The sequence below is a fragment of the Aythya ferina genome (assembly GCF_964211825.1).
Source record: "Aythya ferina genome assembly, chromosome: Z".
Lineage (NCBI taxonomy): Eukaryota > Metazoa > Chordata > Aves > Anseriformes > Anatidae > Aythya > Aythya ferina.
This window is the reverse complement of record NC_140299.1, coordinates 24,053,521-24,080,347: the sequence shown is the minus strand read 5'-3', so window position 1 is coordinate 24,080,347 and position 26,827 is coordinate 24,053,521. Positions and strand designations below refer to the sequence as shown.

General features: G+C 42.0%; 1 protein-coding gene across 2 annotated transcripts in view; it reads right to left on the bottom strand.

Moving 5' to 3' along the window:
- SERINC5 (serine incorporator 5) overlaps nucleotides 1-26,827 on the bottom strand; it is a 39,315-nt gene continuing 12,488 nt past the window's right edge. For both annotated transcript variants that reach the window (XM_084503993.1, XM_084503992.1), the window contains exons 3-12: nucleotides 20,339-20,517; nucleotides 19,979-20,061; nucleotides 17,007-17,100; nucleotides 15,682-15,893; nucleotides 14,765-14,860; nucleotides 11,813-11,939; nucleotides 10,146-10,212; nucleotides 7,609-7,648; nucleotides 6,792-6,939; nucleotides 1-6,494 (exon numbers count right to left, since the gene is read on the bottom strand). In XM_084503993.1, the coding sequence (XP_084360119.1) occupies nucleotides 6,347-6,494; nucleotides 6,792-6,939; nucleotides 7,609-7,648; nucleotides 10,146-10,212; nucleotides 11,813-11,939; nucleotides 14,765-14,860; nucleotides 15,682-15,893; nucleotides 17,007-17,100; nucleotides 19,979-20,061; nucleotides 20,339-20,517 (1,194 nt within the window). In that variant the 3' untranslated portion in view covers nucleotides 1-6,346. The remainder of the gene's footprint in view (nucleotides 6,495-6,791; nucleotides 6,940-7,608; nucleotides 7,649-10,145; nucleotides 10,213-11,812; nucleotides 11,940-14,764; nucleotides 14,861-15,681; nucleotides 15,894-17,006; nucleotides 17,101-19,978; nucleotides 20,062-20,338; nucleotides 20,518-26,827) is intronic.

Below are 26,827 nucleotides of genomic sequence, written 5' to 3'. Positions count from 1 at the left end.
TTTCAAATGTAAGAAAAACTTTATTTATTGGTCCATTAAACATTAAACCTATAACAATACATTCACTCAGTATACAAAAGGAAGTGTCCATAAAAACCATTAACATGCTTTAAAAAGGCAAACGCTGTTTTACAATTTAGTTCTGAGAATTCTGAAGTCTACCAATCCTTAAAAGTCAAAGCGTTACAGTTATACGGGTCACAACACTCACAAAAAATGTTAAATAAACTAGCAAACCTCCGCTTCACTGAGCTACAGATTAATAAAACAAAACCACACATACACACCAAAGAGTTCCCTTGAGATATTAAGAACCTTGAAAAGGACTAATTAAAAACCCTTCACCATTAAGAAAGTGTTTACATTTTCCCTAGTTTGCATCCAGTTTTCAAACATGGTATACACGAGACTAAACACCACTGGTTTCTGGTAAATAAAAACAGACAATGAACCATATGTTCCTTGTAAATATCTTCTCAGCTTGTATAGACAAGTTGAAAAATTTTCTCTGAACATCGGTTTTCCTCGCTTGAAGTCTGCGTGGATGTCCAACGACATCTAAGCACCTGGACGTGTATCAGCAAGAGGAAAAATAAAGCTAAGGTATGAGTAACGGCACATTATTTTCCTACAGCTCTCCCAAATTTTCCTTGGCTTCGGACCGAGACTTCTTTGGCAGAGACACAGCCCCAGGGCTGCACCCCACAACTCTGACTAACGCGGGCCCTGGCAGCCGCCGGCTGCTGGCGCGGTGTCAGGGCTGACGGCTGCAGCTCCGCAAACAGCCGGGTGCTGCAGGGGTGCGAGCTGTGCGAGACTGGCAGACGGGGGGGGAGCCAATCTGGTTCATATTTGAAATAAATCTGAAGTGTTTTTGTTTTTTTAAAAAAACACAGTATTGTTGAACAGATGTGGAATGATTCTAAACCAGGGTTGGGGAAAGAAAAAACAAAACAACACAAGTGGATTTTTGAAACCTACAGAGCTTCTCCTGGCCTTAGGACGTGGCCATCACAGCGTGAGGCCTCCTGACCCAGAGCCCCAGGCTGCTCCTCCAGTTGCTGTGCCCAGTACCTGCCTCCCCCCCGGACGCTCTGCACTGTGCCTTGGGGATGTTGCAAACGCAGACGCATTTCCCAAGCTGTATGTCCTCTTCAGAGCACAAAAACTCTTAAAAGCACAAAAAGCCCACGCTTCCTAAGCACTTGACCCCTGGCATTCCCTTGTAGTCAGACAAAGCCCCGGGTTCAGACTGCTGCTTACAAAGCTGGAAGCAGAGAGTGAAGCTCCACTGCCCTGGTTACATGTTTTCCTCCCACCAGAACTTGCAGGCCACCTCAGGAAAACAAAAGATGCATTTTTCACAGAGGAAAGCTGATCCCTGTACAAAACTATGATCCTGGACTTTGCTTCAACACTGCAGGCTGTCCTTGTACAGAAAGGCAAGGATCGAGAAAAGCTGGCAGAGAACTCAGCTCGTCTCTAGCACTGACCGCATCCCAGCTGCAGGCAGCAGAGCGGGAGTTAAGCAGGCTTACAGCGCCTTCAAAGAACAGACTCAGGGAGAGAAAGGTAAGGAAAATGAGGGGACACAACTTGCATGGAAGAGACACTGCATCAAAGCCCTGAAGGAAAGATATACATATTTTTTTAACTGCAGATAATCTCTCTGATTTAGCCCCATATGTACAATCTCGCAGTATTTTGCTTCACCGACACATTTAGGAGGAAAGCGTGATGGTTTATAGCATAAAATCCTTTAGAGCATATTTTAAAACCAGCCAGTGAATTATTCTGTTACTGGTTTGTTCAGAGATCCCAGTGACGCTGTGGACTGTTCACCCAGGTCCCCAAATTCCTGATGCAGTGGTGAGAAGCCAGCTCCCCTCCCGCCCCCCGCAGTGCAATGCTTGCTCCGCTCCTGGCAATGCCCCAGCCCAGGAAATGCGGCGCCAGTGGCTGGTGAAGCAGTTACAGGTGCACAGCTCACACTGCCAAAGCGCTCCAGGGCTCGCGAAAAAGGTGCTAAAACACAAAATAAATAAATAAATAGGTGCGCAGCGTGCAGAGTTCATGCTACCGCGAGGGGTGAGCCCTCTCTCTGGACTGCGCCCACACCAGCAGCACCCCATTACCCGTTTCAGACAAAAGCGGCCCAAACCTAGCCAGGATCCACCAGCTCAGCTGGGTACGAATGAGCTTTTCGATCCCCAAAGGAAACGCCCAAGGGACAGAGAGGGAAGCATCAGAAGCGCCGAGCCCTGACCTGTGAGCCCAGAGCACCCAGCCACACGCTGCGAGGAGCGGGGCGGCAAGCAGCAGGCAGACGTCTCCACCTGCTCTCTGCGTGCTTTTTGTAAGGTTTCGTGACCTCACTTGTTAGTCCGGCTGTCTGGGCTCAGGGACTCGCTCTCCGAGTCCATCCCACTGATTTTTATCCCCAACAAGAACCAGTCACAATTTCAGCTCTTGGTTGCCCTCACAAGTAAAACTGTCCCAGCCTCAGGCAGCAGTGCAGCAAGCAGGTTCCACCTAACCTTCCATCTGCTGGCAAGTTTGGGAAAGTAGGAAAATGCCAGTATGGTACTCCATTTTCCCAGCAGAAATGGCTTCTGCCAACCCGGACCGTTCCTCCAAAAGTCCCCTAAACAATGGCATTAGTTCACATTTGAGTTCAACCAGAGGAAACAGCACAGGACATGTTCTCTGGTCTTCCTGTCTTTGAAACAGCAGTTTCCTCACTTCACACAGTTAGAAAATAGCAGGAACCAGAAGTGCTGCGCTGCTGTCTTATTTCTGGGAACAAACTCAAAGCACAGCCATGGTGCAGGGCATGTGTCGGTGCAGGAGACACTGCACTGCCTCGAGCAGAGCAACCTGCCCTTTCAGAACAGGGGGAGAAAGTCTGACAGCTTACAGTGTAAGTGTCAGCAGCAGCTGCTCGTTTACTTACAGAATGATCAGGCTGTCTGTGAGTTTTCCCAGTTCATCTTCCACTGCAACATAACATCTGAAATCAGTCCTGCTCCAGCAGGTTGCCAAGCACAATTGTTTGGTCTTCCACATGCACCACAGGTCATCGCCGCACCTCGTACGCGCCGGTGTCGTGTACAAGGCAGCAGCACCGAGTCACAGGCTCAGCCCAGGCTTTCCAGTTCCAGTGCCACCTGAATTACTAGCTCTCATGGCAGTAGGTCCAAAGGCACTTGTTAAAAAGATTATAAAAGCCCGTTTGTGTCAACTGTTCACAAAGTACGTTTTGGGCATTGGAATCTTAGACGCTAGCCCAGGGTTTGTATGAAGTAGTTGCATGTGGGCAGTTCACAGTACAGATTTCACTACAAATGCTAAGGCTGCAGGATTTGTGAGGCCATCAGGAGGCCGTCTGGGCCTCACTGAGGAGCCAGAGGCTTTGTGCACCGAGGTGCCAGCGATTATCAGTGCCGTAGAAAGGCCTGGAGACCCACAGCTGTACCAGGGGTCTCAGCATGGACAGACAGGTCCTAATAATTATTGTCTGGGTCATTTCCACAGTGTTTGCTCAGAAGCATCGGAGGCAGCATAGTCAGAATTCCAACCCTGTGCATACCTGCAGAGATCTAAGGTCTGGTGGAAGGGACGGATGAAGGAACAACTCAGCAAGACAAGTGCTGTGAATAAGGACAGACTCAGGTCTCACTGTGGATTTTCCTCTTACAACCCTGTTTCCTCTGTGCAAAACCTATTTCCCTAAATACAAACTACAAAAAACATGAGCACAAGGAGGTACATTGAGTCTTTGTGTAGGAAGATGCTACCTACCAAAAATAAACATTTTTGTAAACAGATAGGATGTCGTACATGCCTTCTTCTGCAGAGCTCCTTTCCCAGATTGTTCTGTTACAAAAACCAATGCTAATTTTAATAAAACACGCTTGGTTTCTCATACCATAGCATACGTGACACGAGAAGGCCACTCCTAGGAGCCTCTATACGTTAGGGATCAGCGTTCACATTCACCACGCGAGAGGCAAGGAGCTGGACCGTCTCAGTTGCAGCTCACAGTCATAGCTCTGGATCAAGGCTGTCAGATAACTGCTGCCAGTTAGGTGAGGCAACTGTTCCTCATCACTGCACAGCCCATAAGCTCTTATCCTGGAGATGGGGCAGATAAACGCTTCCTGAATGTGCATTAACAAAGGCCTCCCTGCTGCAGCAGGATCTACGTGGCTAGACTCCAAATGCACGAGGGGATACTGACAGACCCCATGCTAGCAGAGCTCTTGATCAGACCAGGATCTCAGAGCATGAGCAAAAGCAATGACAAAAGCCTGCCACCACCTCCAGAGCTATTGGTTGTACTTCTAACTCAACATCAAAGATAAGCTTCAAATGCTTTTTTTTTTTTCCTCGGTGAAAATAATGAGAAGAGCAAGGGGTTCACCTCTGAGCAGACTCCTCTTTTCCTCAGACTTCATACCAGAGGTATTTTGAGTCCTGATCACTGGGGTAGGTAATACAAGTATGCAGGACTACAAACCTGTGGATTTTGCTCAAGGTAAGAGTGCTTGGAGTTGGGAGGATCACACTCCTAGCAAGTTCCAAGCAGGACAGAAGCCCTAGGATAACACAGCAAGATGTCAGCTAAAAGTGTCAAAGGAAACAGGAGCAGAGCTGAGATTTGTTGCATTTTAGGATTACTCACCATGTGTGCCTTAGCTATCAGTTATTGCAACAGAACAAATAAGGCATGCAAATATTTTGGCCATCTCATTGACCTCTATGTTGTGCTTTTGTTTTGTAGAAAGCATTGAGTGAGGATTTAAGGCTCAACCATATAAAAAGAAAAAAAGAACCAACAAAAATACCCTGCTAAATTGGTTGATTTTGTTTATATCCTGCACATTTCACATTGTATGTATATATATACACAGAGAGAGAAGAGAAAGACTCTGGGACTAATGTAAACCATAATTTTTTCCCACTGGAATGTAGATAACTGAAGTGTGTTCAAACTTATTCAGCACTTAGAGCAGCTGAGCTGTTGTTCTACCACCAAATCATCTGCTTGAAGCAAACAAAAGCGATATAATAGGGCTTAATATCGTCAAGTCAGTCATTTGCACTAAGGCAGCTGCTGTCACACTTGTGTTTTCTGGTTTTGCTTTCCTGGCTGCTTTCCCTGCTGTCTGGAATAGGAGTTCTCCAAAAGAAGTTCAGTCTCCATGAATTAATCAGTTGCCTATCTCCCATTCCAACAGCAAAATGAACATCAACAGAGGGTATAGAATTATAGCAGTTAGGAAGAAACCTTCCAACCAACGCACAGGCAGAAAAGGAAGATGATATACTATAGTCCTTTTTCTGACTACCACTGCATTTTAAATATTATCCAATTAGGAATAGAAACAGAACTGAAGACCCTGGGAGATTTTCAGGAACAGGCTGAGACAGCAGGGTAGAAAAGTGACTTTAAAAGCGGAGTGCTCAGCCAACAGCAACTGGCAGCGCTCCGGTAATTAGCATTTTCTCAACAGCAAACATTCCAAATAAAGAATGTACCATATTAAATCCCCATACAGTACACAAACTTTACAGTTACTAATCTTAATCTGGCAAAGCATCATTTAAGAATCTGTGTGTAAAACTCTCCTTTTATTAACAACTAGACCAATTCTGAGTTACTTAAAATATTTAGGTGCCTGTTTAAGTTAAAATAGGATAAATACTCTATCATCAATGGTACATTCCTTTCTCAGTCTAGGTATACAATAACTTAAAATATATTTAACATTTTTAAAATTTTTAGAAGATGCTTTGGCAGTCAAATTCTTGCATATTCTCTATTTCTACAGAAGTATTTAGGTATCTTTCTGGAAAAAATTATCTGGTTGCTACTTACAAGAATTATAGGCTGTAAAAACAGCAATCCAAATTACCATTGCTAAAGACATGGTGAATCAGAGTATAAAAAGGAATGCATTTTGCTAGAAGATATTCAACATTCACAGGAAGAAGATACATCTGCACCATATTTTTTTCTGTTCTTATCAATGAAGTAAGAGAAAGATTGTCAGTTATTTGAAAAGTATTTCACCTATTCCAGTTTATGCAACAACCAAATTTCCCATACTATACACGAGTGTTACAAAATTTTGGAACAGATTTATCCCCTTGGGCAACACTTGTTCCTGGCCATTAGAAGAGGTTAAAAAATGTCTTCAGTCATTTTAGTCTGACTAAAAAGTTAATACCTGGTATATTACGGTAACTGGGCAATAGGTTTCTCCTCATTACAAAGTGACTGCTGTACTTTATTTGTAACAGGAAAAAAAAAAGTAAATATGCAGAAGGATCTTCTGAGTGTTCATACCGAGAACTGTCTGGTTGGGCAACACAGTGGAGCAATAAGAGTCCATAAATATAGAAAGACACAAACCCAACAGGAGACCATCTTAATCCAGAAGATGGACCAGGTTCCGGTGAAGAATTTTTCAATTTGAGCACTTTCATAGCTGTTAAAGGAAAAAAAAATAATGCAATAAATTCACCATTCTTATCTCAAATTGTAGCATCCCCTGTTTCTTCTAGGTGGGTCACAGACTTCAACTAGGTTATCCCAGCCATGAAGTAAAGGAGAGCTACTCTTTTGAGCAAGACCTTGCTCAAAAGTACCCCAGGAGACACTTACATCCTCTCTCCCAGGTTTTTACTTAGGAGAGGAGACACACGAATGGCAGGCATTCCCATTCAGATATCTCCTCTCAATGGGAGAGACATTAGTTTTTCAGCTTTAAAAGAAATGCACTTACTGGAACCAGTGGGTTACTGTCATCATTACATAGAGTGAAGCCAGGAAGAAAACAAAGTGGAAGTAAGCGTAGCTGTACACTGTGCCCTTCTTCTCATCATAAATCACAGTCTGGCCTCCTCTTTTTTCAGTGTGCTCTTCAGCATCAGCTGAAAGAGACAGGAAACAAGAAAACTTTTGTAAATTTAATGAGAACTGAAAACATCAGCTGGCATCATGAAGAACAGAGCAACACGTCTACAGTGTGATTCAGCAAAGCATAATACAGAGCAATACTCAAACATTTTCTTGCCCTCGGGGCTTGAACCTAACCCTTTAGTGAAACAAACACTAATGCCACTGAAACGCTGCACTGCATCATGTTCCTGGTCTACTGGCTGCTTTTTGAGCATTTGAGCCATTTATATTGCTCTACCTGTAGGATATTCTCCAGGCAAGTACAGGTTGATATCCTTGATTGTACCAGATCTGCAAACAGGACACTCCCTCCTGAACTGGAGTCCCTGTAGCACTGTTGAGCCAAAAATCCCACAGTTGGTCACACCCACAAGCATACAACGAACAGAGATTACTCCTTGTATGTTGCATTAACAAGACACCCTTTAAGTAATTATTAACTTGCCTCTTGTTTTAAAACAGTATTGTTATGTCTCTTACTTTCTTCCCTAGTCTAACGTTGAGTACTGCAGCTGCTTCGGTTTGACACACTACAGAACAAGGCGATACAAGAAGCTTTGTCTGTGGCTGTGTCCTTAACTCTCTTTGGTTTGGTCTGGAAGCCACTAGCTAGATAAACCATGTAGTGCAAATGTAATTACCATCTCCATCAGGCACACAGCAAAAGCAGCAACGAGCTACCTGTGGAATAAACAACAGGAAGGGTAAGAGTCTGTGCAAGAGCAAAGAAGCAGAACAGTTGGTGGAGGAGGCCTTGTTATGTCTAAGTTACAGGCACTAATTTAGAAAAGTCTGGTTTGTGTTTCCAACCAGCACAAACCTCAGATTAGGATTTGCCAAATTGTTCATAACAGCAGTTTCTAAGCTTTGGAAAAACCTACTCAGTAAGAGTTGGAGTAAATTAATTGTTGTTTAATAATTACTCTATTCATTTTATATAATTCAAGGTCAAGTACTGGTAGTGTTACAGTTCAAACAATTTGTGATAGAATGGCAGAAAAACTATAATAAAGTGGTTACACATTAGTAATTCACAGGGGACTAACCTCTTTAGACTTGCATCTAAGTGCTCTTTAAATAAATACTCCACTGAAACGAAGATACAAGGAACTTGTAAAACCCTACTGCATGGGTTGGGAATCAGAATAATAAACACCTAACTCTGAAATGTACTTATCTTTGCACGGTTTTGCTGAAATGGAGCCAGAATGAGTACAAGCAGAGAGTGGTTTTTACCGTTTCACTTAAATTAACATTATTGATTTCTAACTGATAGAAAAGGGAAAGCTGAAATTGCTGAAGGGTCAGACACTCCTTGTGTTGAGTGGTAATGTAAATGTAATAACGGTGCAGACAGTGCAATAAATATATAACTAGGTGCATTTCTGCACCAGACCACTGTACAAGTCAGTACGTTCTGTACTGTGTCATCAACATCATTTGTTCTGATGAAATTGAACTCCAGGATTTATTTTTTTTTGGTGATCTGGTAAAGACAATGAACTCCAAAAATCACATACTAAGTTTTTACAGTTTCCAACAGAAACAAACTAGTTTTTACCCTGTGTACCTATGATTGATTACATGTATTCACTGGGTTCATAAATTCATGAAAAGTCAAAAAGCTCACTTTTTTTTTTTTTTTTTTTAAAGAGACTATATTGAGAGTTTAAGGAAAGCTTTTATTCCGCATCTCAGTGGGTTAACATGCTCTTTCTACTGTTACACTAAGCCTCACCTAACACACTTAGCCTGAGTTTTCCTTTGGCTGTATTAAGACTCTGAAGCAAGTCCTGGGTTCCCTCAAACATTTTAATTAGTTGCATTTGTCAGAAATTAAGTCCTTGCACACATGCTGATGCTAACAGCAATGCTGGCACACATACAACTAGCCCTTCATCACGCTTAGCTGTCTTCAGCATGGACACTGAAAGAGTTTCTGTATACCACCAGTAACTGCTAAGTTATGTTTATATTCATGTTTGGGAAGACAAAGGCTCTTTATTACGGAGAAAACAATCAGAATGCAATTAGTTGCTCTTTGCTAGTCATTTCTTTACATTAACATTCAGTGGCTCTTGTACTGCTCTTTAAAACCAAATGGTGCAGAAATAACCCCACTGGCAAGTGTGGCAGGAGAAGAGCTAGACCTTCCCAGCAAACCGGCCACATCCAGCAGCTCACCCTGCTTGTGCCCCTCCTGCAGCAGGGCACACATCAGCCATGAAGCCATAGGGTGATGCTATGAAGCCATGGCTTGTGTGCTTTTGCTAGAAGTAAGGAGAAGCTCCCGCAGCCCCTGATATGGTCCCAAGACTAAATGCGTTTTCCTTCCTCCTGTCCAGCTGCTACAAACAGCAAGTTCCTCATTATATGTTTCTGCATTTTTGTATTCTCACAAACACTTAAACTTTTAGCTTCAATTTTTCAGTCCTTAATCAAACTGCAGGTGCAAGTAACAGCAGCAAAAAGTGAGCTAGGAATGCAGATCCATCCTCCACACACAAGCACACACTCAATGTGTGACACTACTAAGCCTAAGTATGGAGTAATTGTTACATACCAAAAAAAAAAAAAAAAAAAAAGCACTTTCTTCCCCAGTATTTGGGGTATTGCTTGGACAAGCATGCCAAATTAACAGGCAGGTAGAATGAAGAACTGTGCTGAGGAAGGAAAACATGGACCAAAAATAACTAAAATTTGAGATATAACTAGAAAGAAATTAAATACTTATGTACAAAAATAAAAATAAGATGATCTTGGGATCATATATGCTTGTTATGTTGTTGCAAAACCAAAAGCAATCGGGATCTAAAGTGTTCAAGAACTTCTTTATCTAGACAGCTTCTTAGTGTCCTGCAGATTTTTTCTTTGAATGTGAGGACATAAGCTTATGAGGAGCAGAAGATTTACAGGAAGTTTATACAATGCTGTGTAAACTGTACTGAAATAATTCGCTGCTCTTGCATAAAGGCACTGCCAAGGGACCAGCAAGAGCTGCAGGAAGGCCAGTGTGGAAAAAATATTCTGTCAATTCCAGACCCAGAGGCAAGTAGCACGTGTGCTAACAACCTTTTGTTTTTACGTAATTACAGATTAACTAGCCATGAAAACAACAGCAAGGAAAGCACACAAGGGAGTCTGTACAGAAATAATGTGGGAGGAAGCAAGAACTCACTTCGGTTTCAGGTGCTGCATATATTCCCCTCAATGCCTCAGAGCTTGCACGTGTTGTTGAGGTCAAACTAGGAGCAGAAGAAGATTGAGTCAGAATACTGGCATAAATATAAGCCTAGAAGGGTGATTTTTCACACCCACAGGAAACATAAGTAGTCTACTCCCACGCTTAAGCATCAAGCACTAAGCATGTGAAAAGTTTCTTCTGCATAAGTATAAACCAGCCTGACAGAAAGCCACCGACCAACTCAGACAACCTTAAAAGTAGGTCGCTTCTGGAAAGCAGTGAATTCATCACCAGCAGACACCAGCAAACAGCTCAGCACTCCAATTTGCATTTTAAATGAGATCTCCCCTGCTGTGCATAACCAATGCTTTTATATTAACTTCACAGCCATCAATTTTGTGCAGTATTCATAAAATGCTTCTCTAAAGGCTGTGCCAGAGAAGAAGCCTGTCACTGGCTGGAGTCAGTTTTCAGAAGTAGTTTACCTAGCGGTTAATAGCGGTTGCTATTGTCAGTGTTCCAGTTGCAGAAAATCACCTTCCTGCATGACTGTAACCATCTGGGGGGAATCCTTCCTAGTTTCTTCTGATTAGAAATATTTCTTAGCCATCCAGCCTTCCCCTCTCAGGATGTGTAAAGAAAATTTCCCATTACCCACAAAGAGATGTGTGATATGCTTTGCTGTACACACTCATCCTTAGTAAGCAATAGGTCAGAACATTAACCCCTTGATGGCCCTCATCTCCTCAGACACATGGTGCACTTCTCCAGCAGGCCACCTGAAAGCCATCCACATTCCCCAAACACCCTCCTGTTACATTGGAAATGCTGTTCTGCTGTGAACTAGATCTACGCAACCACTCCAATATTTGATATAGGAACTAAATGGAACAAATATCCATATTTGATGGCAGAAGAGACACCATGCTATCTCTTCAAAAAACCTCTCACATTCACTTCAGAATTATTACAGTCTCAGCACATCAGCTCCAAAGTGGACTTGAAGCAGAACGTGCTCCAATACCTGCAGTACAGGCAGTACTGTTCCTGACAACCCATGCAGTCGAAACAGCAATACATCATGTTTTTATGATCAGCAATTGTTTTCCACCCAGTGTATGGCTTAGTTCATTGGTCCAAGCTGAGATAATACATGGTGTACAGCCATGGACAGATTTTAGAGGAAGACGTTGATGGTAAATCCTTACAGTAGTCCTGCACTCATCAGTTGTTCAAAGGAAGGCATAATCCCTCCCAAGTAGTCTTTAGCCTCTGCCAGGACATTACAGAAACTTCAGATACCTTTTTCAGATGGACCTAACTGCATGGTGTAACTCGTAAAGAGAAGATTAGATGCAGAATCAAAGCTCCTTGAGACTGTTTGCCTTCATGGACATCTGGAAGCTTTCTCTCTCCACCTTTAGCTGTGAATTGCTCTAGTTGGTTTTAATGAAATGAAACATTTGTTTCAGAAGTTATATTATCTTGTTGGACATTTTTGGCTAGAGAATCCAACCATTCTGAAATTAAGGAGAATAGGAACCTTCCAGCTCAGTTTTATTTCTCACCATGATGTTGTCTGCTTGAGAACTTCTATAAGCCTTCATTAGTTTGATGACACTGCATTTACAGTAAGGTTAAGTGCAGACCCCCAGACTTACCAAGAGTATAAAATGCAGCCAAAGAGAATGGTAGTACCCAGACCCGTAACCAGGTTTTCATCTCCATGCAGGCCTTGACTAAATTCAGGTACACAGATTGTGATGTTCTGATTGTTTTCATCCAGGACTTCACAAAACAAAAATGAAATGAAAATAACAGTTACCAATACTCGTTTCAATGCATTTCAAAGGACTGTTCAGAGTAAAGATATTCAGGGAAATAGTTTTATTACTTCAGACACTGGGTAGATATATCTCAGTTGTTGCCATCTATCTTTTAGAAAAGTCATACAGAATAAATTCTATAAATCTGACCTGCCAGATCACATGTTTTGGGGAAAACACTGCAACTTAGTAGGGTACTAGAGCTTCTTCTGTGACTAGAGCTGACAAACAAGGAAAGAGACTGTCTTGTGAACTAAGAAATAAAAAGCTGGAAGTTTCCCAGCCCTTCATGCAAGACTACAAAGCCATATAAAACTGAGATAGTATGCACCGGATACTATAAATTTATTTGGCTGCAGATGTGCTTTAAGGACAGCTATGAAATTAATAGTCAGAAAAAAGAAGTAGCATGTAGCTGTCCTGCTCTCAGATATACAGAAGACCAAACACAAAGAGATGCATTGGTTGCAGGCAAGATTTTACTTTAACATTTAAGCAAATACTACTTCTAGGTTCCTGAAATGAAACCAATTTAGTCGATGTTCCAAGATGTGTCTGGCCTTTTGGCGTCTGCTTTGATCCAAAGCAGAGTAGTAGTCTAGCATCACCCCAAAGGAGCTTATTCCAGCTGCCCCTTATCTCAAATCAAGTGATTTTCATGCCAACACCACTCAAAGCAAGCTGTGTTCCCATCACCTCTTTCCTTCCACTGTATCCCCACTGGGGCAGCATAACTGTTTGGAGGGCCAGAGGGCAAAATACAGCAAAGGCTACACCCAGGTTAAAAATAAACTTGAAATCAGTCCCCTGACCTGGTTCTATGTAGGACTGCATAAACAGCGTTATCAGCAGATGACAGGGACAAAGTAATGCCAGGAGCAAAGAAGGGAAGACAAGCCTTTAGGGAACACCTTGGCAGGAGACAGGCAGAATCCCCCAACTATGTCCCATCACAGGATACAGCAGCTAGGCAGGCCGCTGTTTGGCAGGCCTTTTACCTAAGTCTGGCATCAGAAATCAAAGTCACACTGCGATAAGCACAGGTTCAACAGCAATTTCCTTTTGTTTGCCTTTCCCTTCTAAAGACATTGGCAACTGTGCTTTTTAATGTTGCAAATAAGTATTTGTAGCTTACATTTTCTTCAGGCCTAGTTTGTGAGACAGCTTACTTGGAGGTCCCTGCTTAAGGTACGAGTCAACACTAGGTAGCGTGTGGCAAGTCTGAGTGACAAGGTATGGGACACTTTAGTAAGTGTCAGCTCCAGCACGTGCCACAGTAAAAAGTACACAAGGCATTATAAAAGTAAGTATTATGAAGACAGGAGCAAAGACAATTAGGAACAGTCAATGCAGGGAGCCTGAGACAACATGCTTGAAGCAAACTCTGCCAAAGGCAATAATCACAGTTGCAATACATACCAGAAGAATCAGAGCATTCACTTAACTACTGAAAGCTTTGATTGTCACAAGTATGAAATAACACAAAACCAATGATTTAATATCATACATCACTTTCTTTTCTTTTAGACTGTGTCGAATCTTTTGAGTAATTCAGATGTCATCTAAATGAGTTTCTATGTTCATTTGAAAGTGCTGCTTATGTTACATAAGTAAATCTTCCACCAAAACAGTCTGTTTTTTGTTTTTAGCTCTGGAATACATTTGTTTATGTGTCTATGTTCACATAGACAAATGTGAGAAAGACATTCTTCCCCTCTCTCCCGTTTCTTCTGGGCAAGTGTCTATAAAACTTCTCCTTCCTGCCCATGTACTTCTACTTATTGTTGCTTCAGCTTTTCAACACTAAAAGCTGAGCAATAATAATGGAGGTCTTTTTTCATTACTGATCTGAAATAAGAGATCTTCTGTTAGTGAAAAGCATGTTCCCTGTCCGAAGAGGTGAATATAATGATTACAATGATTATGCGGGAAAAGGACACCAATTGAGTTGAACGTGTAGTCTTGATCTGTTTTTGCACCACAAGGGACTTAAGACACTAGGGAAGTTCCCTGCTTCTGGTTTGCAGTGTGAACTGTTAGAAGGTGTGGAGTATGGTAACTCTGCTGAAGAACACTGTCAACTCAAACAACCGCAGCATAACTCCAGGTCTTTTCCCAGAAAGCTTTCTTTCATAATGAAAGATGAGCAATACTCAAGTTTTTGTTCCATCAGGAGACTAAGGGAGCCTAGAGCTAAGGCTACCTAGCGAAACAATCGTACGAGAAAACAAGCAATTTTAGTAACCACTCTGATGGCCAGCAGAGCAAGAACAGAACAAAGCTACCTGGGTGCAAGGTACCTACTAATGGTGGTGGACCTAGTAACCTTCTGGATAGAGCTGGTCACCAAACCTCTTCCAGAGGCATATAACAGCCATTTCCATTTGTCCCAACTCTACTCCCATCATGTGACCAAACACGTTATGTATTTAGTCATGTCCTATTGTATGAGCACATACACTTGCCATACAAAGGGACAGAATGCAGGGCTCTGGGAAACTTATCAGTAGTAAACAAACTAGAATGACGCTGGTGCAAGAGATGCAACCCACACACAGTGAGTTGCAACTCCCCTAGACCAAAGTGTTCAAGGTACAAGGGAGAGCATCCATTGCACAGTCTTTCAAATACTGCAAAAATTTATTATCTGCAACTTCTTTTGCACAGGCCAGAGCAGACCAAAACCAGCACTCCTAAATTCCTCACTGCTAAGGTTTGCTAAAGGCTGCCTTGCTTTTAATACATAGCATGTCTCAAAGGATTTACATAAAGCAGAAGGTAACTTACTGGTTTCTGGTGGCTTGCTGGATAATGCTGAGAAAGTGAGGTACATGACATAGCAGCTGATAACTCCTGACTGCAGCAAACCAGAATGGGGCTGGCCTTTTGAATAAAGAGGACAAGAGATTATTTTTGTGGGTATTTTAACAGACTGAAAAATAAATTCATATCCCTTAAAGAAAAGCACACTTGTATCTTTCAGAAGAGAAGAGTATCTTTTACATTTTACTTAAAGCAGTTCATAAGTCTTTGAGGCAGTTCAGATATGTTTCCTCTGGCAGGTAAAGAGAAAGGAGCCTGTCCTTTAGTTCTACTGACTGTTTTAGAAAGGCATTAAAGATTCCCACATAAGAAAAGAATCACCCCTCTGCTCTTGCCAAAAGAACCAGCTTTCCAAAAGCTATTGACAGGCTGCCATAATCATTTTATTTGCCCATAATATTTGTTTTGGAGACACTCAAGTTACTATTTCCAGGTCCAATGTACGCAAGATACTAACAACATACATAAAACACACCAGAGAAGCATGAAACGCTGCTGTCAGCTGCTTCAGACCCAAGCTTTACAGATGGTAAATCATAAGCAGCCAAAAAGCAATGCTAAAACAGAGGTTAAAGGGTTTTACAGCCATTGTCTCAACTGTTATTGCTGCAGGAGTTGTGTAAACTCCTCAACACATCACCAGACATCAGCATTTGAGTGTTCTTTAAGTATAAGTGGCTGATGGCACACCCACAGCAACTCTCACCCAGCAGCCAACTTGATCAGCAACAGCACTTCAAACTGTAGATAAGGGGACAGGGACAAGAGCAGCACTAGCTCTGAGCTATCACGAGTCTTTCTGCCCAGAACATAGCTGATTCCTCAAGGCACACAACCATAGAAGTACCCAAAAACCAGGAGGAAAAGGTCAGCAGACTCACGATTCTGGACACAGGGCGATATGGCTACCAGTGACACGAAGAGGCACAGGCCACCATTGACACCGATCAGGACCTTGTTGTACATGCAGCCCTCTGAGCGTGTGTAGAAGAGAGCCATGAGGACCAGGGCTGCCACAGCAACAGAGTACAAGACGAGAGTGACCAGGGCAAGCAAACCGTTCCACATCTGCTTGTGGTTTGCACCTGCAGTCCTGGGGAGACAGAGACAAGCACCTTATCTTTATCTCCCTTTCCTAAAAAATAAAGTTCTAATAGTTGAACAGTTTATATAAAACACAAAAAACAGGGCTTATGTTCCTGAAGCATGTGTGTATCACTACACTAACACAGGTAATTGCAAGGTTTCTCCCATGAAACTGACAGCAATGTTCCTTAGCATTGTTTTTTTTTCTGTGAAAACATGGCTTGTTTGAAAAGAATATCTATTGTAGAGACTGATGGTGTTACATGCTGCTGCTGCTGGAAAGTTTTCATCCACATACTTGTCATATAAGGAGATCTCACCACTGCCTACATGAAAATGGGTATCTAAAAAAGCCCAAAGGCTTGCTGAAACCTTTCCTAACAGCATGCTAAGTGAAACAAGAGAAGGCAGCAAAGGCTGTAGGGGAAGAAATGAGAGACAGGACAAGTTGTATGGAGGTAGGAGTTCCTGTGTGTATGTGGGAGAACAATTTCAATACTTCAATGCATGATGAGAGGCTAAGGGCTGGGGCGATAATATCAAACAAATTAAGTCAATGCCAAAACATGATATATGTGGGTTGATAATGGAATCTTGCATGTTTAGATGAAAACAAAGAAGTTGGAGAGAACATAGCAGTTCTCGTGACCACAAATAAATAAATAAGTCATTTGACGTGCGTTAAGCTGACATCAAAAAACAGGATGTATCAGTTTGTACCACTGCATACAGACAGTTTCATTGTTACATTTTGCAAATCCAGTTTTATTCTCTTGCACCACTTTGTTTCTTGGCAGCTGTGTTTTCATCCAAAACTGGAACAGCTTAAAATAAGTGATGTTCGCATCCCAACATGCTACTACTTACTAGAAGCAGAACAACTAAGGTTAAGAAAGGTTAAACTGAGGTTCAGAGTAGAATAAGGAGGAAACACCTCCACCTGGGAAGGAGGACAGTGTATAAAAAAAAGATGCACAGATCTAAATATCAACTTTAAAGTATCTTCTTTCAGAAATTATATCCACACTACTTTTAAATGCTGTGTTCCTTTGTTCCAAGGAATGTGTTGTTCAGGAGTCCATCAGAATATTACACAAATAATTACGTGCCCAACACATACCAGTTTTTGTTCCACTTGTGTGCAAACTCAACAAGCAGGATGAGCTGAATAGCAATGAAAAGGAAACCTCCTGTTGCTCCTACATAGCGCCAGGCTGCAAGGCAGAGAGACACAAAATAGGTAAAACTGCAGTCACCTTTCCCTTGAGAGAAAATGGAATTAAGTCTATCAAGTGAAGCTATTACACAGCTCAAATATCTCAAGCCCACAGATGTAACAGGTGATTAGAGATTTCATCCAAAACATCAGCTGAGCTACCTCAAGATTGATGTTGAACTCAGCTTGCAATGCACTACACCTTCAAAATAAACCTGTAAGGACATTTGAGACTCCCTAACCTAGAAAATTTTTGTGGAGACAAAGTTACTATATTCAGGCAGAAAATACTGAAGCCTTTATTTGTGACTGGTTGGGGGTGGAGCATGCCTGAAGGCATTTAGAAGTCTAAACCCTAAAATTGCAAGGTATTGGAACCCAGTTCTAAAAAGGGCAATTACTTTCCTTGATTCTAATACCACAGAAAAATAAAGGCGAGGCTCATCTGTTTACAAATGCTGTCCTGAGCCACTCCCAAAGAAACCAGAACACTTGGTATTCATTGACTAGTTTTAAAACAGGTTATTTGACTACTTAACCACTGACCTACATATGCTCTATTCTATACTGCTGGAATAATTTGGACAACAAATCCCTTGTGTGCAACACCAGGAGTCTCTGAGAAAATATCGATACCTATCTAAATGTTTATCAGCCTGTGTTGTTGTACAGCCTACAAATAAATCCAGGTACATGTATGCAGCTGATTTCAGTGAAGACTGAGAAAGTACATTAGCAAAATTCATCCATATGCTAATGGAGTATTTTTCTTCCAGATTTAAAACAAACAAACAAACAAACAACAAAAAAAAAAACTTAGCTTGTCTAAAAGGAACAGACTAACAGAACAGCCCAGATACGCTACCCTTAGCAGATGAAGCAGAGAGGTTTTTTTTCAACTGTACAATAAGTTCATTGTCAGAAAGCAAGCAAAAATGCCACTTGTCTGGTTTTGCTAAATGAAAAAAATCCATTTGATTAGCATGGTGCTCTTCAAACAAACAAAACAAAATAGGACCAAAAAAGGATGTAAGAAGCTAGCATGCAAAAATACATTAAAAATAGGGTGTGCCTGTGTATTTTGAATAGGTGGTGTAGGAAAAAGCAGACCACCAATGCAGTGAGTAATTAAACATCTAGACTATCAGTTATGATCTCCCATTGCCACAGGCAGGACACTGTGGCATATTTTATACATCCATCATAGATAAGGTTAGCATGGCCAGAGTGGACTTAGTGCTTCAGCCCCCACAAGCCTAGCATATAATGTCCCTCCTCCATGATTAAAAAAATGCTAAGTATAGGAAGCCTGGGAAGAAAATTTTACATTTTTATAAAAAAAAACAAACAAACAAGCAAACTGACAGAATGGTCTAAGAATGTTCTTAAGCATAAAATACAGTGCAGGTTTCTTGATAGGAGGGGAAAACCAAGAGAAAACAAAACCACACAATGCTCAGACCCTCTATAAAGCTCAAATTTAAGGGCTTCATAGAAGACAGTTTAGCAGGATGTATAGAATACTGCTTTAAAGAGAAAAATTGAGATCTAATTTAGGGATGAAAGCTTCCTATGCTGAATCTCCACACTAGGTTAGACTGCAACTGAGAAACAGTCGTCTAACGAGCACAAAAAAAAATAATCTTGTTTCACTTCTTCCCCAAACACTTGAATTCTTGATGACTTTTTGCCATGGAAAGAGTCACTCACAAAGATGACAGGGAGTCTTGCTTACTCATGAGTGTAACACACTGTACCACTGCATCTTTCTAAACTAAGCACTCATCAGCCAGTAAGGGCAAGCACAGACAGCCATCATGTGTCTTCGAGGAGAAGAGAAACAGGGATAAGGACCCCTTCACATCTGGGGTATCAAACTGAACCAGTACCAAACACAAGCAGCCCGTAAGAGCATGAAGGTGAAGTAAACCTCAGTGGTTTACTTCAAGTGTTTTTTACCGTACTTTCCCAAAGCAGCATGTTGGTAGTACATCTGTACACTGCATTCTCTTCCCTTGTGTTACTCCCTCCTCTTACCCCTCTGAACATCCACAGAAGATTGGAGTTGAAAACATGCACACCCAGAGAGCTTCAGTGGAAGCAGGTGGCTGACAGACAACTGCTATTTTGCATGACTGAATCTACCCCTTTTCACCTGCCCAAACCAAAAAGCTTAAGGGCTTAGCAAACAAAAGAGCACAAACTCATCTTGGTATTATAACCAGGACTTCTGCTGCCACCCAAGAGGCCTCTGAGAAGTAACACATAGAGATGGCATTTAAACACTTGCCCAGCACCAGTATGCTTGAGCAGCACCAGAGCGTCTTCTAAAACTGGAAATGCATTGAGCATAGCACTCTGGGCTTGGCACTTGCAACAGGCCATGGGAAGTCTAGTTTTACATTACTAGGTTTACATCACCAGCCTGAAAGATAGTGACATCCCACATTCTTTCATGGTACTGAGGGTTTCCTGCTTCCTACCATCAGCATGGTACCACTTCACCACATAGCATGGTCCCCAGCTGCTGTGCTACAGCAGAGCTACCTGCAAAAGCCACGCTAACATGCGTCTCTGTGCTCTCAGTAGAACAATTTCTGTCACATCACTGCGGTCTCTGCTTCTTAAAGAATTTGCAAGACAGCACTGCAGCTATTTTACCTACCCTCTTGGCCTGCTTGTGGTCAGCACAAACAATGAGTGGTTAATCTTTGTGCGTGCTCACAAACAGCTCCAAATATCCCTTCTGTACCTGGACTATACTGGCTTTACATGAAGAAGTACAGCCATACCCACATTGATCAGACCTTTAGGATTTAAAACCACCCTCAAGGTAGTACAGAATGTAGCAGCATAACAAAATGAGAAGCACATACCATTGAGAAAAGTGTCCTGATCAGGAATGAAGAATGCTCCTGAGCACATCGCTGCCAGAAGTAGAAGCTTAATAAACCAGAATCTGGCCAAGAGAAAACAAAAGATATCATCTGATTATAATGGGACTTAGAGGTCTTCAAAACAAGTACCATGAAAAATCTCTATTTAAAGCCCAGCAAGAGAAAAAAACAACTTTTGTTGACTGATTGCTGTTTAAGTTTGTTTGCACTTGACTGCATTACATTTGACAGCAGCAGTGACATCAAACTTTTTTTTTCCTGCCTGGTACTACATGCAACTGGAAAGTAAGCAGCACAAACCGATAAACAGAAGAGGTAATTAAACAATCAAATACCCACCCATTATGAATATAAGCTCGGCAGCTTTTGCTGTTGTTAATTTTGATGGTGAACAAGCAGAAGAAAAAGAAGAAGCAGGCCATTCCAAAGCAGACTTTGTACACTGCAGAGTATCCCACCAACTTCTCGCACATTTCACCTGCTTGAATTCCCTTGCACATCTGCTCATAGAAGGGAATCTGAAAAACAAAACACATGACAAACTGTTAGGCAGGACACAGGGCTTTACATAACTATGTATGCATAAGTCAGAGCACCACTGATTTTTTAGTGGCTTCACTTAACACTGACATCTTTCACTGTTGATTTCCCTCAGCCTGGATTTAGTGGTTTAAGGGACACAGAACAATGCAAAACCCAAGGGACTGGATCCTTCCAGAGCCTCGTCTGTAAACTACTCCCAGATGGCTCTCAGATACAAGTCCACCTTGCCTTCCTTCAGTTTTATTGGATTAAACCATCCCTGCCCCTTACTGCAGGGACCCTCTCCCTTCTTCCTGTGCTTTTTAACAACAGACTTTGTTTCAGTAATCCGGCTTACATAATGCCTTACTGGCTGTTTCACCAGCCAAAGGGGCCATGCATGGGGACACATGGCAGGAAGCTCTGGCTTGTGCTGCCCTCAATGAAAATGTAGACTGAAGCACGCCCAAGCAATATGGGAGCAGTGAGTCCCCTCCCCTCCATTACAGCTTCTGAAAGGGAGTTGTGCCAGTTGTCCTGATTTTATGTTAAAGTAACAGAGGCAGGAAAATTCCACTTTTCTCCTGACTCGTTAAATATTTGCCTTTGAGGCTTTGCCCTTGCTGTGAGGGGAAGGCAAACAGCCACACATTTTGGCCTCGGTTTCACCAAGGTGGGTGTGACATGAGCGCTCAGAAAGCAGGACTCTGTGCACAGGTCCCACTCCTGTGCAGAGCCTTTGTACAGACCAGCCTCCCCTTCCCACAGCCAGGGTGTTGAGCAGAAATAGAGGCATTTAATTAAAAAACCACCAGCTGCTTCAAAGGAAGAAGGGCCTCTGTATGCTCAAAGCGCTCAGCCGAGGCTGGTGAGACCAGTTGAGCAACACATCAAAACCTCTGGAGCTGATCGCAGCTACCTGCGTGGGTAACTGGGAGAGACAGAGGACAGCGCATGCCAGGACAAAACATTGTACAAATAAATAAATCAGGCAGATGAAATGGGAAATCGGGTGTGAGAAAGTGTTCAGCCAGGCCCGATTTTGCTTAGGAAAAATATACAAAGATTGTGGGCAACACCATCCTTGAACATATCCAATAAAGAAGAGAATATACTCTTGTCTACTTCCTTCAGCAGGCTAGTAAGTAAACAGAAACAGGACAAGGGAACAACGAACAGGGCTCAACAGACAGCAATCAGGCAGCATTCCCAGCTGGGTGGAGAGCCATCAAAGATGCAGGAAACATGGGATCAACACATAGAAATGGATTCAAGCTGCGCCACCCCAAGATGCTCTTTTAGAAGTAACTCAGAGATGAATAGCCAATGCTTAAGAAGTTGCACAGCAATTGAGCAACTGTGACTTAACTCGCATCCAAAAAATTTGGAGGGCTCCTGAGAAACCGGCTGGAGCATCAGCAATGCCTTTCTTAAGTCCTGAAAGGCAATGAAATGTCAGACTGGCCAAATGTGCCAGCACTCAAAACGAGCAAATGGGTTGGGTGAAATAACCAAGAGACCTATCAGTGCCACAGCAATGCCAGGGAAAGCAGCTGGGCTGTCAGTTAACTCTTTACTTGTAATTCCTGTTAACGATGCGTGGTATTGAACTAACAATATTTCTGAGAAAATCAGAGCTTTTGGTGGAGATGGTAATGCTGATTAAACGGCTAGTTTCTGTTAGATCTGCACCAAGCGCCAAACATCATTTTGATTACTGGTTTTAAAGAGTAAAACAACAAAAACAGCAAGGAACATAATTAATCAACTAGCTAGTTAAAAAGAGATCTCTTTGTAACTGTAAATGAGGATCTTCTTTAACTGCATAGGTTTCTACTGAGGTCTAGAGGGGATTCTTGACCCTTTGTGTTCTTTTCTCTATTTAGTAGTAATTTCTTTACAGAACAGGCTGACAGAAAACACATGGATTCACAAGAACAACAGCTTACTTTGTGCCTGCACAAACAACAAAGGGCTCAGCCGTTGTGTAGCATGCACAACGCTACACAGTGATAAATGATGGCCTGCGAGATTGAGCATCTTTTTTCAGAGACCACTGATCCCAAAGTAACAAATCAAGAATAAAAACAAAGACTTGGGACCCCAGCAGATAATAAACACGAGCACAACACTGAGGACAAAAGGGTGGATGTAATGAAAAGGGCATGTTTTCATGAGAGGATAATCTACTGCTGTAAACAATTTATCAAGCTTTATGCGAGTTCTTGATCACTGAAAAGTTTAAAAAAGACATTTTTTTCTTGCAAATCTCTCTCTGAAATATGTTCAGCTGCCAGAAGGTTGCCTATCCAATGTCATTTAGTACACTTTCTAATTGCTGGGTAGTTTTGCCAGTTGTTGAAGTCACAGATTAATTACTTAGCTGATCCTGATGGAGTCAAGTATTTACCTTTCTCTCTTTAAAAGCAACATAAGTAAATTCCCCTGGCCCCTAAGCAGGGGACAAAGCATTCCAACTGCAGTAACTCAGGATCCACTCAGATAACGTGAATGCCTCTGTAGCTGCGTGCACAATGATGTTATCAAGTCAGTATTTTTTTTTTTTGAGTGCAGTGAAACAGAAAACGGCAATATCCACAAGAACAGGGTCACATTGCCCTGAACTTGCTATGTCTTCATTGTGAGTGTCTGTCTTCCTAAATTACTGCAATGCTGCAGCGAGCTGATGCAGCTGTGCTGTGTCCAAGCTCCAGCCAGCTGCATCTGGGACACCTCCAAGCTTGGTCTGTCTGTGCTTGGTCCCGTGAATGCAGAAAGGCAGAAAACAGCATCACAGGGCAGCAAGAAGGAAGAATTGTGTACAAACAGGCCTGGAGAGCCAGAGAAACCAGAAAGGGACTGCTTTCCACACGGATGTCCTCATCCAAGAGAGGGGGAATATGGCAGGTGAAATTTGTTACAGAAATTGAGAAAGCGTAAAAAAATAATCATGCGAGAAGAGAGATAGTGGGGAAGAACGCTGGTAAAGCCACTTGTCTTGAACATGTGAGATATGGACTGAAGAAATAAAAAACAATCTGATCAAAGCAAGCATCAGCTTGCATCCATAGCTAAATTCTTACCAGAAATAAGTAATGGACAGTTTCTTAAAAAGAAAAAAAAAAAAAAAGTTTTGGCAGCAAATTTGTATTTTAACATACTGTAATGGATTTAAGGACAGAGATATCAACCTGGCTGGGGAAACAAGTCTGAAAGCATGCTCTACCAGAACATTTAACCACCCAAGACTGAAATGCTTTCACACAACTGAATGAGCTTTCACTGTATTTGCTTTCCTGAAATCCTCTTTTCCGATTTTCCTTTCCTTTTTTAAATAAGGCATGGATATTTTCAGGATGAAACCACAAGTTTTGAAACAGCTTTGACATTAAGACAAACATTAAAAAAAAAATCAAAGTAGTATTTTGACTGACTAGCACAATTCTCTCCCTCCTCTTGTGTCAATTATCCTTTCAAAGCCTATGAAGCAAGGTTATGCTTCAACAAAATGTTTGTGGGTAAAGCTGTAGCTGATTATCAACAGAATAAATGGAAAAGCACATACCTGGATCAGGGCATAGAATGGTTTGGGTTGGAAGGGACCTTAAAGCCCACCCAGTTCCAACCCCCCTTCCATGGGCAGGGACACTTCCCACCAGACCAGGCTGCCCAAAGCCCCATCCAGCCTGGCCTTGAGCACCTCCAGGGATGGGGCATCCACAGCTGCTCTGGGCAGCCTGTGCCAGGGCCTTACCACCAGAGAAAGCCCTTCCTCAAGCTGGATCCTGATCTACTTCCTTTTGGAACAAAGTCAGGTCTCAAAACTGTCTTGTGTAACTGTATGTTCACCTTTTCTGCCTTGCTGTCCCCTTCACTAAAGCTTTCACATCTTGATTGATGTTGTATCCTATCTTTTGCCTCAATACACGACCCTGCTCCTCTGAAATCAGTTCTACATGCTACAACTCAAACTGCTTTCTTAGTAAGAGCCAACCACTCCCTCCCTATCTGCTTCACTCCCTCTCCACTCCCTCCCCACTGCTTGCTTCTTCCACAGAAGATCAAACAGAAATGCCTTGGTTTCCCTGCACATTTTTTCTGAATTTAACTCTCCAGGTTCTCTTGGTGTCTCATGAGCTTGGGAGCAGATCCGAAGATGAAGTGTGAAAAGAATAGGAAAAAAAAAAAAAGCTCACCAAAAAAAAATAATCTTTTCTTTTTTCAATTCTTAAGGCTCACCACAAAAATAGATCATCAAAATACTGCCAATTAGATTAGGAAGCAAGGTTTTGAAACCATAATCAGATACTCTACAGGTACGGTACCCTCCCACTGACACATGGCTTTGTCTGCCTGCCAGCTCTGGGGAGGAGGTGGAACCTGGGACACTGACTTGTTTTTCCAGACATGCTGCAGGGCATAGAGTAAGTAGGTCCCCGACTCTGGGCTGGCACCTGCAGAGTCTGACACCTCAGAAATGGAAAACCTGTCTTAAATTTATTTTAATAGACCTACAAAGTGGGGCAAATGAATACTGCTGAACAAACACATATTAAGTCTTTCTTTAAGGTGTCCATCAGAGATATACTTTGCTGCAACTTCCTCTCAAAATAACTTCAAAGGTCCAAAGGCTACAGTGTTACAATAAATACTTTTAGAACTACTTCAGACTTGGGAACTTAGCACCAATCAACAAAACAACTGAAAAAAAAACCCTTCACTGACAAGGGTGAGATTCCTTTCACTTAACATCAGTGTGATTATTTGATTTCTAATCTAGTAAACCAGACATGTTGTTCCCTGCCAAGCTGATGGCTCCACAAAGCACTACACTGAAATATTAATTGTTACTTTAATATACAAATTAAAATAAATAAATAAATAAATAAATAAATAAAATGAATTAAAATTCTGTCCCCTTTCAAGAAAGAGGGCATGAGGTCCTTGAAGCATCGTGCAAAGTATTTGCTTACAGTGGGGCTTCAGGATCTCGGAGTGCTCCACAGTCCAGCCAAAAGCAAAGGAATCACTAAGTGACCAGCACTTTCAAAATACAGTTTGTCATTGGGAAGCTGAGACCAGTTAGTCTGGATAGATATTTTGAAGGTGCGCTCTACTACAACTGGGTTGAATTAGCTTCAGGAGTCTTTGAACTTTTAACAGCCCAGAAAGTAATTATTAAATTAGAGAGCAGAGAAAGAAAGACTACTTTCAGATGGTCCATTTCCTATTCAAAGTCACCAAATGCGCTAAATTAAGAAGGCAATTATCTTTCCACTTCACACTAACAGCTACTCTTTGTGCCATTTCTTCCTACACTGAGCTTTAAAGGCTACAAACTGGAAAAGAAATTTGGCAAGGCTAAAAAGCACGTTATTGAAGGCTGCTTGAATCACTTTTCTGTTGGATAAGGAGAGGTTTGGGTTTTTGGTGTGTTAGGGATACAAGCTGCATTAAAACCACACTACTGATGGAAAACGACTTTATGAAATTTGGATACGAGCATATAGTTTGTCTTCCACATACTGTAGTTCCCTGGATTATTCACTTTATTGCCAATCTAAGCATCTAGTAAGTCAAAGTAATTCCTGGCAAGAAACTTCAGCACATACATTTTGAAGAGTTTTTAAGTCACAGCTCAGGGATGAGCATCTTGTCTGTACTGAGCACTCTTACAGGGCTGTAAGCAACTTCTGGTGATCAGGGATAAGACAGCAGCATTGTGATAGTCTGAGCAGTGTCATATTAAATAAAAGAAAATTAGCAAAGAATGTAGGAAAGGTCACTGGCACAGAGCACAGAAACCCTCAAGATAGTCTCTGCATAAGCCTCTTGTTTTGTCTGCCTTGCAGGCACCGGGTGTTACCACCAGCTTCTGGCCCCAGGATGCTGCAGAGGAATGTGTTTCACAGGTAACTGAAAGTTAAGCAGAGCATCAACTCAACCAGCAACAAGGAATTAGCCTTAACTGCGCACCCACTGGCACTCCCCTCTTGGGAGAGAAAACACAGAACAACTAGATGCCCACATCAATCAAGGCCTTCTTATCCTCCAGGGCAACCACAATGACAGCCTCAAGGCAGGCCTGATGCCAAGTTTGGTGTGAAAAAGTTTCAGTCCCACATTACTTAATTTTAAAAAATTAAGTAATCCAGCCATTGTTCCCTCTACTTTAAAGCAGACTTATTTTCTTGTAGTTTGTAGAGGGTGAGAGAGCCTATTTGCGCTACTGAGAGCAACTTGGGTGGCTGAAGAAATGAAACCAAAGACATGGAACAACAGGTCTAGTGTCTGACCTCAAGCAGG